General features: G+C 41.2%; 1 protein-coding gene across 3 annotated transcripts in view; it reads right to left on the reverse strand.

Annotated features, from left to right (window-relative positions):
* Positions 1-13,436, reverse strand: part of NAPG (NSF attachment protein gamma) — a 65,168-nt gene that overhangs the window by 16,763 nt on the left and 34,969 nt on the right. For 2 of the 3 annotated variants that reach the window (XM_042963212.1, XM_042963211.1), the window contains exons 3-4: positions 2,279-2,346; positions 188-272 (exon numbers count right to left, since the gene is read on the reverse strand). In XM_042963212.1, coding sequence (XP_042819146.1) covers positions 188-272; positions 2,279-2,346 — 153 coding nt within the window. Of the gene's footprint in view, positions 1-187; positions 273-2,278; positions 2,347-11,551; positions 11,706-13,436 lie in introns of those variants that run through there. The other variant, XM_007083537.2, reaches the window with a different exon arrangement.

Below are 13,436 nucleotides of genomic sequence, written 5' to 3' on the forward strand. Positions count from 1 at the left end.
CAAAACAGTGTAAACATTATGAGAAGTCTCTGTAAATGCTCCCTCAGTTAAAAATGCAGAACTTTTTCTAATCATTTTCTAACTTAATAGCATTGTTCTCTCCACACGTAGCCAACTTATAACAAAACGAGTTTCAGTCTGTATCATTCTAATTCCCCAACTCCTTTGTAAAGGTTGAAAAAGATACGCCCTGTTATTCTCATGAGCAACAGCTTCTCTCAGGCAGGCATCTTTTGCTTGCTCGAACTGTTTGGCGTTTTTAAAAGCAACAGCTGAAACGGAACAACAACAAAGGCAGACGTTCTAATCCATCATGACAAAACTTCAAACGAACCATTACTAAAATCTGTATCACGTGGGAAGTATTAGAAAATATACTTATTTTAATCAAACACCTAAGAAGTTTTATAAAACAGCACTTTTTAAAAAGCAATTTTCTTGTAACTTTTTTGATTACCAGTAACTTAGAAGTACTTTCAAAAGTTTGTTTTTGTTTTTGCTTTTTTTTAAATTGTAGACTACTGGCGATAAGTCAGCGCTACTTTCACTCAAAGCCAAGTCTTTTTAACACCTACGCTTTGAGAAACTACAACCGCATCAGTCAAATCAAGACTCCCCAAGTAGCGGGTACTGTCATAAAAGACAGTACCTTACTTCACCAGTTTTACAGTTAATAATAAAAACAGTGCTGTAGTTATAGCTAAGTCCATCTTTCAAGTTATTTAGAAACTGAAGACCAATAAACACATTCAATATTTGTGTAATAAACCCTCCTTTTGTCACAATCTTTAAATAAATGCCCAAAACATTAACGATGCATGTCTTTTAAAGCTTTTACACTGTTCAGTAGGTTTCTGTGAAAATGACATTTCTATTGTCCAAAGAGCTAAAATATATTGCTCACTGTTATAAAGTGTCATCAGAGTAAAACAATTAGGAATGGTCCTAAAATAGGATCTTACAGATTTTGGAAAACTTGCCAAGGGTTGCTTACAAATAAGTAAAAAAGGATACTGCTTAAAAAAAAAAAGTACTTGTTAAAATCAAACTCTTAAAATTCTCGTCAGTAAAATGTTGAAAATAAACTACCGAACTATTTTCACCCCTGGACTTCCACATTTTGCTTTTTAAAAAAGTTATTCTAATGATTAAATGTATTTTGCATAACCCCTTAAAGAAAAGAAACAATGGATGATTTAATGGCAAGACAGGACCTGAAATACATTATCTGTGAAAGCAACTCATGGTCTCGGATGCATATAAAACAAATCTGTGTTAAATTTCCCTCAGGAGATTTGCAAAACGTTGTGCCCTCCACTTACAAAAGCATTCTTGTACAAGGTATCCACAGAATCCACACGAGGTTTGATTTTAATAATTTTCCTTTTAAGTATAACATAAATAACCGGCGTAAGTCAACAGAGAGAATTTACTCAGGATTTAAATGAAAGTGTTAAAGACTCATTAGTTCCTACTTACCGGATTTCTGCATTCTTTGGTGATATACTAAAACTAAAGTCTATCAAAAGCACATTACACAGGTGGTCTCTACATTCGGCTAACAAACGTGATCCAAGCTGTGGCTGAAACACAACTGCAAATGTATTCAGAGCACTTCAAAAACTGCATTAGGCTTTATATCCGAAATAATTGTGGATATGCCGAAAGCTATCATTGCATAATTGAATGCTAAATTTTTGATAAAGTCCCTCTCTGTTGCATATTGCAGATCATTTTTATCTAATGTACAGATAAATTTATTCAAAGATTTATACAACTTCATATTTCATGAACACTTATCAGTGTATCTCAAAAGCGCAGCTCTTAAAAAAACATGTGCCAAACAAACACAAGATTGGCAGATCTATTCAGATTAAGGCTAAATTTTGAAAAATTAAGAAAAATTTTTACTCAATTATAGGAAGCACAAGAGAGAGATACAGAAAGACTCCTGGAAGTAGCAAACAACTGACTGAAATTCAAGCATGTAAGAACAATGCAAAAACCCTGCAGCTATGTGCCACCAACCCTACCCATCTCTGCCGTCAGGACAGACAGCTGCAGGGAACTGGACCTCTCACTCAGTCCTCAACACATCTGAAAATAACAAGTGAGAACAAAGCAAGGGTTTGGGCAGGTTTATTATTTTTTTTTGTTTTTTAGTTTTTTTAACTATTAAAATCTTACAGAGAGCATCGAGTGTTAAGTACTTTGCCGAGAAGTTACCAGCCTATGTTAAGATTACACGTTGGAGTTACAAGGCTACGGTCACACATACCTGCTTTTCCATATTCAGAAGCGGCACTGTCATAATCTGGCTTCCATTTTAAAAAACCAGTTTTCAGGCTAAAATGAAATGAAGACACAAGTTACCAACTACATGTGTAAGTCAGAACCCTGCTTTAATAACTATAGGTGATTTTAAAAAACCAACAACAGGGTGCCTAGGTGGCTCAATCGGTTAAGTGTCCAACTTGATCAGGTCATGATCTCACAGTTCGTGGGTTCGAGCCCCATGTCAGGCCTGTGCTGACAGCTCAGAGCCTGGAGCATGCTTTGGATTCTGTCTCCCTCTCTCTCTGGCCCTCCTCTGCTCATGCTCTCTCCCTCTCTCAAAAATAAACAAACATTAAAAAAAACAAGCAAACTGGCATTTATCTTCTTACCCAGCTGCCTTCTTGGGCTGTTCCAAGGAACAAATCCAAGCACACCTGGTGGAGGGTCCAAATTATTACTACCAGTAGGGTAATAAGATAACCAAGGACACGAAAATAGAGATCAAGTAACAATCTCCAGAAAAACACCTCCTGAAGGGCCAGGCCCTGCACAGTGTACGACCCTCCTTTAACATAGCAGTGCTCACAGGTGCAGAGCACACAACAAGCTTTTAAAACACATAAGGGACAGAAAACTAGCCAAAATGGTGAAACAGAAGAATTCTCCTCAAAAGAAATTCCAGGAAATAGCGACAGCTAACGAATTGATCAAAACTGATTTAAGCAATATAACAGAACAAGAATTTAGAGTAATAGTCATAAAATTAATCCCTGGGCTTGAAAAAAGCATAGAGGACAGCAGAGAATCTATTGCTACAGAGATCGAGGGACTAAAAACTAATCATGATGAATTAAAAAATGCAATAAATGAGGTGCAAAATAAAATGGAGGCGGCCACAGTGCGGACTAAAGAGGCAGAGGAGAGAATAGGTGAATTAGAAGATAAAATTATGGAAAAAGAGGAAGCTTAGAAAAGAAGAAATATAAAAAAATCCAGAAGTACGAGGGGGAGAATTAGAGAACTAAGTGATGCAATCAAACGGAACAATATCCATATCACAGGAATTCCAGAAGAGAGAGAGAAAGGGGCTGAAGGTGTACTAGAACAAATCATAGCTGAGAACTGCCCTGATCTGGGGAAGGAAACAGGCACTGAAACCCAAGAGGCACAGAGAACTCCCTTCAGACATAACCTGAATCGATCTTCTGCAGGACATATCATAGTGAAACTGGCAAAATACAAGGATAAAGAGAGAATTCTGAAAGCAGCTAGGGATAAATGGGCCTTAACATACAAAGATAGACATGTAAGAGTAGTAACAGACCTATCTACTGAAACCTGGCAGGCCAGAAAGGAATGGCAGGAAATTTTCAATGTGATGAACAGAAAAAACGTGCAGCCAAGAATCCTTTACCCAGCAAGTCTGTCATTCAGAATAGGAGGAGAGATAAAGGTTTTCCCAAACATACAAAAACTGAAGGAATTCATCACCACTAAACCAGCCCTACAAAAGATCCTAAAGGGGACTCTGTGAGTAAAAGGTTGCAAGGACCACAAAGTACCAGACACCAGTACAAGCATGAAACTTACAGATATCACAATGACTCTAAACCCGTATCTTTCAATAATAATATTGAATGTAATGGACCAAATGCTCCAACCAAAAGACATAGGGTATCAGAATGGGTAAAAAAAACAAGACCCATCTATTTGCTGTTTACAAGAGACTCATTTTAGACCTGAGGACACCTTCAGATTGAAAGTGGGGGGATGGAGAACTATCTATCATGCTACTGGAAGTCAAAAGAAAGCTGGAATAGTCATACTTATATCAGACAAACTAGACTTTAAATGAAAGGCTGTAACAAGAGATGAAGAAGGGCATTATATAATAATTACAGGGTCTATCCATCAGGAAGAGCTAACAATCATAAATGTCTATGCACCGAATTCAGAAGCCCCCAAATATATAAAACAATTAATCACAAACATAAGCAACCTTATTGATAAGAATGTGGTTAATTGCAAGAGACTTTAATACTCCACTTACAACAATGGATAGAACATCTAGACAGAGCATAAATAAAGAAACAAGGGCCCTGAATGATATATTGGATCAGATGGACTTGACAGATATATTTAGAACTCTGCATCCCAAAGCAACAGAATACACTTTCTTCTTGAGTGCACATGGAACATTCTCCAAGACAGATCACATACTGTGTCATAAAACAGCCCTTCATAAGTATAAAAGAATTGAGATCATACCATGCATACTTTCAGACCACAATGCTATGAAACTTGAAATCCACCAAAGGAAAAAGTCTGGAAAACCTCCAAAAGCATGGAGGTTAAAGAACATCCTACTAAAGAATGAATGGGTCAACCAGGCAATTAGAGAAGAAATTAAAAAATATATGGAAACAAATGAAAATTAAAATACATCAATCCAAACACTTTGGGATGCAGCGAAGTCAGTCCTGAGAGGAAAATACATTGCAATCCAGGCCTATCTCAAGAAACAAGAAAAATCCCAAATACAAAATCTAACAGCACACCTAAAGGAAAGAGAAGCAGAACAGCAAAGACAGCCTAAACCCAGCAGAAGAAGAGAAATAATAAAGATCAGAGCAGAAATAAACAATATAGAATCTAAAAAAACAGTAGAGCAGATCAATGAAACCAAGAGTTGGTTTTTTTGAAAAATAAACAAAATTGATAAACCTCTAGCCAGGCTACTTGAAAAGAAAAGAGAGGATACAAATACATAAAATCACGAATTAAAATGGAATTATTACAACCAATCCCTCAGAAATACAAGCAATTATCAGGGAATACTATGAAAAACTATATGCTAACAAACTGGGCAACCTGGAAGAAATGGACAAATTCCTAAACACCCACACACTTCCAAAACTCAAACAGGAAGAAATAGAAAATTTGAACAGACCCAAAACCAGTGAAGAAATTGAATCAGTTATCAAAAATCTCCCTTGGGGCACCTGGGTGGCTCAGTCAGTTGAGCGTCTGACTTTGGCTCAGGTCATGATCTCGCGGTCCATGAGTTAGAGAGCCCTGCGTCGGGCTCTGTGCTGACAGCTTGGAGCCTGCTTCCAATTCTGTGTCTGTCTCTCTCTCTCTCTCTCTCTCTCTGTCAAAAATAAATAAACATTAAAAGAAAAAAAATCTCCCAACAAATAAGAATCCAGGACCAGATGGCTTCCCTGGGGAATTCTACCAGACGTTTAAAGCAGAGGTAATACCTATCCTTCTCAAACTGTTCCAAAAAATAGAAAGGGAAGGAAAACTTCCAGACTCATTCTATGAAGCCAGCATTACTTTGATTCCCAAACCAGACAGAGACCCAGCAAAAAAAGAGAACCACAGGCCAATATCCCTGATGAATATGGATGCAAAAATTCTCAACAAGATACTAGCAAATCGAATTCAACAGCATATAAAAAGAATTATTCACCACGATCAAGTGGGATTCACTCCTGGGCTGCAGGGCTGGTTCAACATTCGCAAATCCATCAATGTTGATACATCACATTAATAAAAGAAAAGATAAGAACCATATGATCCTGTCAATCGATGCAGAAAAAGCATTTGACAAAATTCAGCATCCTTTCTTAATAAAAACCCTCCAGAAAGTCGGGATAGAAGGAACATACTTAAACATCATAAAAGTCATTTATGAAGAGCTAATATCATCCTCAATGGGGAAAAACGGAGAGCTTTCCCCCTGAGATCAGGAACACGACAGGGATGTCCACTCTCACCGCTATTGTTTAACATAGTGTTGGAAGTTCTGGCATCAGCAATCAGATAACAAAAGGAAATCAAAGGCATCAAAATTGGCAAAGATGAAGTCAAGCTTTCCCTTTTTGCAGATGACATGATATTATACATGGAAAACCCAAGAGACTCCACCAAAAGTCTCCTAGAACTGACACATGAATTCAGCAGTCGCAGGATACAAAATTAACGTACAGAAATGAGTTGCATTCTCATACACTAATAATGAAGCAACAGAAAGACAAATAAAGGAACTGATCGCATTCACAATTGCACCAAGAAGCATAAAATACCTAGGAATAAACCTAACCAAAGATGTAAAAGATCTGTATGCTGAAAACTAAAGAAAGCTTATGAAGGAAACTGAAGAAGACACAAAGAAATGGAAAAACATTCCATGCTCATGGATTGGAAGAATAAATATTGTTAAAATGTCAACACTACCCAAAGCAATCTACACATTCAATGCAATCCCAATCAAAACTGCACCAGCATTCTTGAAGCTAGAACAAGCAATCTTAAAGTCTGTATGGAACCACAAAAGACCCTGAATAGCCAAAGTGATATTGAAGAAGACCAAAGCAGGAGGCATCACAATCCCAGACTTTAGTCTCTACTACAAAGCTGTAATCATCAAGACAGCATGGTATTGGCACAAAAACAGACACATAGACCAATGGAATAGAATACAGACTCCAGAACTGGACCCACAAAAGTATGGCCAACTAACCTTTGACAAAGCAGGAAAGAATATCCAATGGAAAAAAGGCAGTCTCTAACAAATGGTGCTGGAAGATCTGGACAGCAACATGCAGAAGAATGAAACTAGACCACTTTCTCACACCATTCACAAAAATAAACTCAAAATGGATGAAAGACCTGAATGTGAGACAGGGGAAACCATCAAAACGCTAGAGGAGAAAGCAGGAAAAAATCTCTCTGACCTCAGCTGCAACAATTTCTTGACATATCTCCAAAGGCAAGGGAATTAAAAGCAAAAATGAACTATTGGGACCTCATCAAGATAAAAAGCTTCTGCAGTGCAAAGGAAACAATCAACAAAACTAAAAGGCAACTGACGGAATGGGAAAAGATATTTGCAAATGACATATCAGATAAAGGGCTAGTATCCAAAATCTATAAAGAGCTCACCAAACTCCACACCTGAAAAACATAATCCAGTGAAGAAATGGGTAGAAAACATGAATAGACACTTCTCTAAAGAAGACATCCAGATGGCCAGCAGGCACATGAAAAGATGCTCAACGTCACTCCTCATCAGGGAAATACAAATCAAAACCACACTGAGATACCACCTCACACCGGTCAGAGTGGCTAAAATGAACAAATCAGGAGACTATAGATGCTGATGAGGATGTGGAGAAACGGGAACCCTCTGGCACTGTTGGTGGGAATGCAAACTGGCGCAGCCACTCTGGAAAACAGTGTGGAGGTTCCTCAAAAAATTAAAAATAGACCTACCCTATGACCCAGCAATAGCACTGCTAGGAATTTACCCAAGGGATACAGGAGTGCTGATGCATCAGGGCACTTGTACCCCAATGTTTACAGCAGCACTTTCAACAATAGCCAAATTATGGAAAGAGCCTAAATGTCCATCACCTGATGAATGGATAAAGAAATTGAGGTATATATACACAATGGAATACTACGTGGCAATGAGAAAGAATGAAATCTGGCCTTTTGTAGCAACGTGGATGGTACTGGAGAGTGTGATGCTAAGTGAAATAAGTCATACAGAGAAAGACAGATACCATATGTTTTCACTCATATGTGGATCCTGAGAAACTCGACAGAAGACCAGCAGGGAGGAGAAGGGGGGAAAAAAAAAGTTACAGAGAGGGAAGGAGGCAAACCATAAGAGACTCTTAAGTACTGAGAATAAAGTGAGGGTTGATGGGGGGGTAGGGTGGAGGGGAAAGTGGGTGATGGGCATTGAGGAGGGCACCTGTTGGGATGAGCACTAGGTGTTGTATGGAAACCAATCTGACAATGAATTTCATATTAAAAACAAAACAAAACACCAACAACAACATGGGGAAGCCACCAGGTACAAAGTCCCCATCTTGCCCACCTCTACCCGAATTTATTCACAATGAACTACAACCTCGCCATTTTCCCTTTCACTATCATAGATGTGGATTTCCTTCTTTTGAAATGTTGGTATAACATCCACATACAGCAGAAATTCTCAGTGTGGGGTCCCCAGACCAGCACTGCCAGAAAGCATGCTAGAAATACTAACTCATCCTGCCCCAGACCTACAGAACCAGAAACCCCAGGCTGGCAGCAGCAATCACAGTATAACAAACCGTGAGGTGCATTAACGCTTGAGACCCTCTGCAGCACAGCATCAAGTAAGCAGTTGGATTCATGAGGCTGAAGCTCAGGAGAGGCTAGAGGTATTAACCAAGGAGCCACTGGCTTATGCCACACCAGGGGCCTAGGTAAGATCCCCTAGGGATATCTTAGAGAATGAGCAGAAAGACTACAGAATGCAAACATTCAGAGGAACAACACAGGGAGTCAGCAACACGGGTTGAGAACTCACACCAGTGAACAGGGAGGATAACAAGAAAGATGAGGATGTTATGAAAACAACAGAAGCTATTCGAGGATGACCACTGGTTCTTTAGATACCAAAGCAAAGGACCATCAATTTTGAGTCCTTACCTTACTTGCCCTTTCTTCAATATTTTATTCCTTTTTTATTTTAAAATAAGCTCAGACTTACACTTTGAAGTAACTTTAAAGTAACACTTTAAAGTCACTAAAGTAAAGTGACTGTCAAACTTGGGTGTGCATAAGAACTGCTAAATAAATGTCATTTTAGTTTCTAAATTTCAATTCAATAAGGAAAGTCTACTTACACAGAACACTGTAAGGTGCTTCAAAGGAGCACCCTAACTGAAAGACGGGGGAATCCCCAAGAGCCCTCAGAAATACATGTTTATTTTGTCAGCCCTAACTTTTAAGCAATATTTTTTGCCAAATAAGCGTGTTTAACATTTGTGTTTGCGTATTTAGTGCTATAAGATCCAAATGTGTGAGCAATTTTTTAAGCTCACCAAGAATATTATTGCTCAGAAAAATAAAATGTTTAAATTGCAGTCTAATCCACAACACTAGAGAAGTACTCCATTAAGGCAAAATTCTAATCCTTCACCCTACCCTAAAGGGTTCGTTATATTCTGTATACTCACATAATTTCTTAAATCCCGACCCAAACACAATATGAATGTATTGTCTCATGTGCTACACATGAAAAGAACTAGAGATTTAAAAATACAGCAAATCATCCCCAGTCAACTAAATACCTCTAATAAGAAAGAGAGAAGGCACACTGGTTAATTTAATGGCTCTACCTGTTAGTGTTTTTGATATTTTGGTCCAAAGAGTCAATAAAGAAGGGTGCCTGGGTGGCCCAATCAGTTAAGCATCTGATTCTTGACCTTGGCTTAGGTGATGATTTCTTGGTCCCTGAGACAGAGCCCTCATTGGGCTCCGTGCTGTGACTGCAGAATCCTTTCAGGATTCTCTCTCTCTCTCAATAAATAAATAAATAAATTTTAAAAAATCGTTTTAATTTAAAAATTTTTTTTAATTAAAAAAAGAGAAGAGTCAATAGCTGAAGATCTCTCTTCCACTTCATCTCTCCAAACTCTCCGAAACCTTGACTCTTGTCAAGCTTTTCACTCCAGTCAAGTCATTAAAGATTGCCAATTCTGTCTGACAGATGTTGCCCAATCCTGCCCCCTACACAGTTACTTTAATTTGGACCCTGGTCAAGTCTACTAACCTGTCATGGGAAAGTCACCTTTCCTGCCTGCTCTCTTCTTCCATTTCCCCCACTCCGAGGATAGTAACTTTTCCTTACTTTGTATATCCACTGAAACCACTGCATACCTCTATTCTAGCATTTAATATCTGACTTATATGCCCACCTGTGAAGTCTAGGCTCCTGAGCAAAGGACCACTTTTCATTACCTCAATAACCCCAGTGGCTGGGACAGATACACAGGACAGCTTTGCAGATGTTTGCTTACTGAATAGGCCAAAGTTCTCACTTTTCTCTCTCCCTGCCCATTCTCCATGTTGCTGCCACACCTCTTTTGCCAAAAATAAACCTAAACACGTCCCACTCCTTATATGATCCCTAGAAGAGCTAAGGTTCAGGACCATCAGAGGGGCAGCCCCTTCAAAGTCCAACCCCAAATTCTCTGCTCTAGCTTATCCCCTGGCACTACAACTACTCTACATTAACTATTTTCCCAGCATATTTTCAGGGCTGTGCTCAGACTACATCCTGTGCATAAATTCTGTCTCACAGGATTTTCCCTCCGTCTAAAAACTTATTTTCTGGGCCCTGCTCAGAAATCACCTCTGGGAAATCTTCCTAAATTTCCCCAGGCAGAATAAATTTCTCTCCCTGTGCTACCAAAGCAAAGTTAACACAGCTTTATTCTGGTCCGTAGTACACACACTTTTCTAATGATACTTTTGTTTGCTCTCAGTAGAAAGCAAGACTGTTGTGGTCATTTCCAGTACCTTACACACTGCCTGGAAGCAGTGATATGGTACAACAGAAAGATCTTGAATTTTCCCACTGTTCAAAAACTGGCGCTGCCACCTTTCAACCGTACAGTTTCGGGCAAGTCACCATAAAGCTTCTCCAAGCCTCGCCTCTTCTTCTGTAAAATGAGATTCTGCACGTCCAAAGTTGTAAAGATCTCAGATCAGGTATGTGAAGCATCTGCCACACGGCACCACGTAGACTTTTTCATGTTCTAGAACTGCTAGACAAAAATTCGTTGCAGTAATGACACGGAGGAGGAGGAGAGTGTTCAAGGACTGGACGAATCAGTTCAGTTCCGCAACTGTCTGTTGGGTGCCTACTTAGTACCATCTCAGAAGCTGGGCGAACACATAAAATGACTAAGGAAGCTCAACCCCCAAAAACCGTATATTGGGACACAAGAGACAACTGCGGAGTTTTCAGGGTACATCTGTAGCTCCTTTCTCAACTCTACTTTAGAGTGCTGGTTGTCAAGAAGGCGATTTTATCTCCCAGGGGGACAGTTTCGTCGGCTCGAACAGGGAGGAGAGGTGCTGCAGGCATCTAGTAGCTAGAGGCCACGGACGCTGCTAAACTACAGTGCACAAGACGGTCTCCTAAGCCAATCATCCAGTCCAGAGAGCCCAGAACAGAAGCAGCTGCACAGCCTCCAGCCCACCGACCCCAAAAGACAGAGGAGACGACTTCCGGCAAGGGGGACCAAGTCCGCTTCCGGAGGAAAGCAGGCCCCGCCCAGGCCGCAGCCCCTCCGGGAGGCCGCTGCCTTCCCCGCTCGCTCCCCCGCGCCCTCCCTCCAACTCCCAGGTGCCAGGACCGGGCGGGGGTGGGGGCACCGACCCACGGCCGGGACAGCGGCCCACGTCAGTGTCTCTCACTCACTATTTCTCTGCTTTGGCGAGGTGCTCCAGCCCCTCATTTATCTTCTGAGCCGCCATCTCGAAGGTCCGGGCCCTGACGTGGAGGGCGAGAGCCCGGCTGAGGAGGCGTGGGAACGCCGAGGGGAAAGCCGGGACGACGCGGCAGCCCGGCTGCTACAGGGGCCTGTAGGGCTCAAACCTAATGCGGCGAAGCAGGCTGGGGCGGGGCGTTTAGAGGCAGCGCAGTCACACAACGCGCAGGCGCAGAGTGCCAGGGTTCGCGTGAGTCTTGCGCTTCCAGCGCAGGCGCCGTGGGCACTGTCGGTGGTTGTTTCGTTCCGGCGTTCGTTCGGTGATTATTTATTGAACATCTAATATGTGCCGGGCACCGTTCCAAGCACCGGGAAATCAGCAGGGGGTACAACAGACAAAAAACCCCGCCCTCGCGGAGACTTGCTTTTCTCTTCATGTGAAAATACGTTGGTGCTATAATTTACTACATTTGTCCCATAGCTGAAAGAGTATTCATTCACTTATCCTGCCTTTTGAGCGCCAACTATACGTCAGTCAGTAAGCAAAACAGACTGTCCGTCCTGGTTACTGTCAAATAATCACCCAGCCGCTACAAACTACGGTGAGTGCTCTGAATGAAACGGAGTTAGGATCGCTTGCAATGTTCAAACAGAAATAATAGCCAGTAACACCCTTGGCTCAATTGCTAACTCACGGTGATTCCAATATCCACAAAGACGATTCTTGCAATGCCTAGGCAGCCTCTCAGTTTCTAACCCCACCAACTCATCCACCCATTCCCAGGATCATACTCTTGACCTTACTAATTACTCGTAACTGCGTACTTAACCTCCACTTAACCTCCTCCTGCCATTCCACATCACCTTTCCTCGTGCCAGGAATTTTTCACCTTCAACAGAACGCTCACCTTTTCCTATCCTTCTACTCTTACTCATCTCCCCCTCTTTACCCAGCATAGATTCTGTGTTCCATCATTTTAGCTACTCTTTGGTAGCTAAACCTCAACCTCCGTGGCCCTCCCTTTCTCCTCTCTCCTTGTCTAGAAAACCCCCAACTCTCTACCTACTCTGGAACTGCTCTGGAACAAGGAAATGTGGCTGGAGAAAAAAAACAAACCAGCATGCCAACATTACTCATTCTAATGATCATAAGCATCAAGGAGATCTTTGGTGCTGCTAAGCAATTGTTCTTTATTTTCCTGTCAAATTACTCACCCACTCACTTGGATGGCTGTTGACACCCTCTTTCTCCTCAAAATTCCAACACAATCGTCCTGGCTGCCTGCCTGCCTGCCAACTCTTAACTTCTTGTGTAATAGGAAATAGCAATTGAAGAGACATCTTGCATTTGGCCTCATCAGCCCATCTACCAATTATCTGTATCAGTTCCCGAATAGTCCGCCTTTTCTCCAGTGAACCCCTCTCATCTATCCTCACTTCCTTACTTAGTTTCTTGGGTATAAGTACCACCCACACATGGGGCTTCCCGCCATCATCACATTATCTAGCCTGGGCTTCCCTATATGAAGGCACAGCATTCCAAGGGGGGCGGAAGTGGAAATCTAGGCCTTCTGGGACCAACTCAAAATCACCTCCGCAGCTTTCATTGGTTAAAGCAAGTCACAAGGCAAGTCCAGATTCAAAAGGTGGGGAAATAAAGGAGTTGCAAAATATTGTGACCTTGACTTCCAGTTCACCACAGCTCCGGAATGACTGGTTCAGTATAAGAGAACTGGGGCCTTTATCAGAAAACAGGAAAGTCTTACATTTTTAAGGGAAATTAGACCTAACATCCACCCAGCATTATCAACCTCTAAAACCATTTGACTGTCCCAGAAGTTTTTCTGCACCAAAAGGCTTCTCCTCGTTCTCCCT

This window comes from Panthera tigris, chromosome D3 (genome assembly GCF_018350195.1).
Source record: "Panthera tigris isolate Pti1 chromosome D3, P.tigris_Pti1_mat1.1, whole genome shotgun sequence".
Lineage (NCBI taxonomy): Eukaryota > Metazoa > Chordata > Mammalia > Carnivora > Felidae > Panthera > Panthera tigris.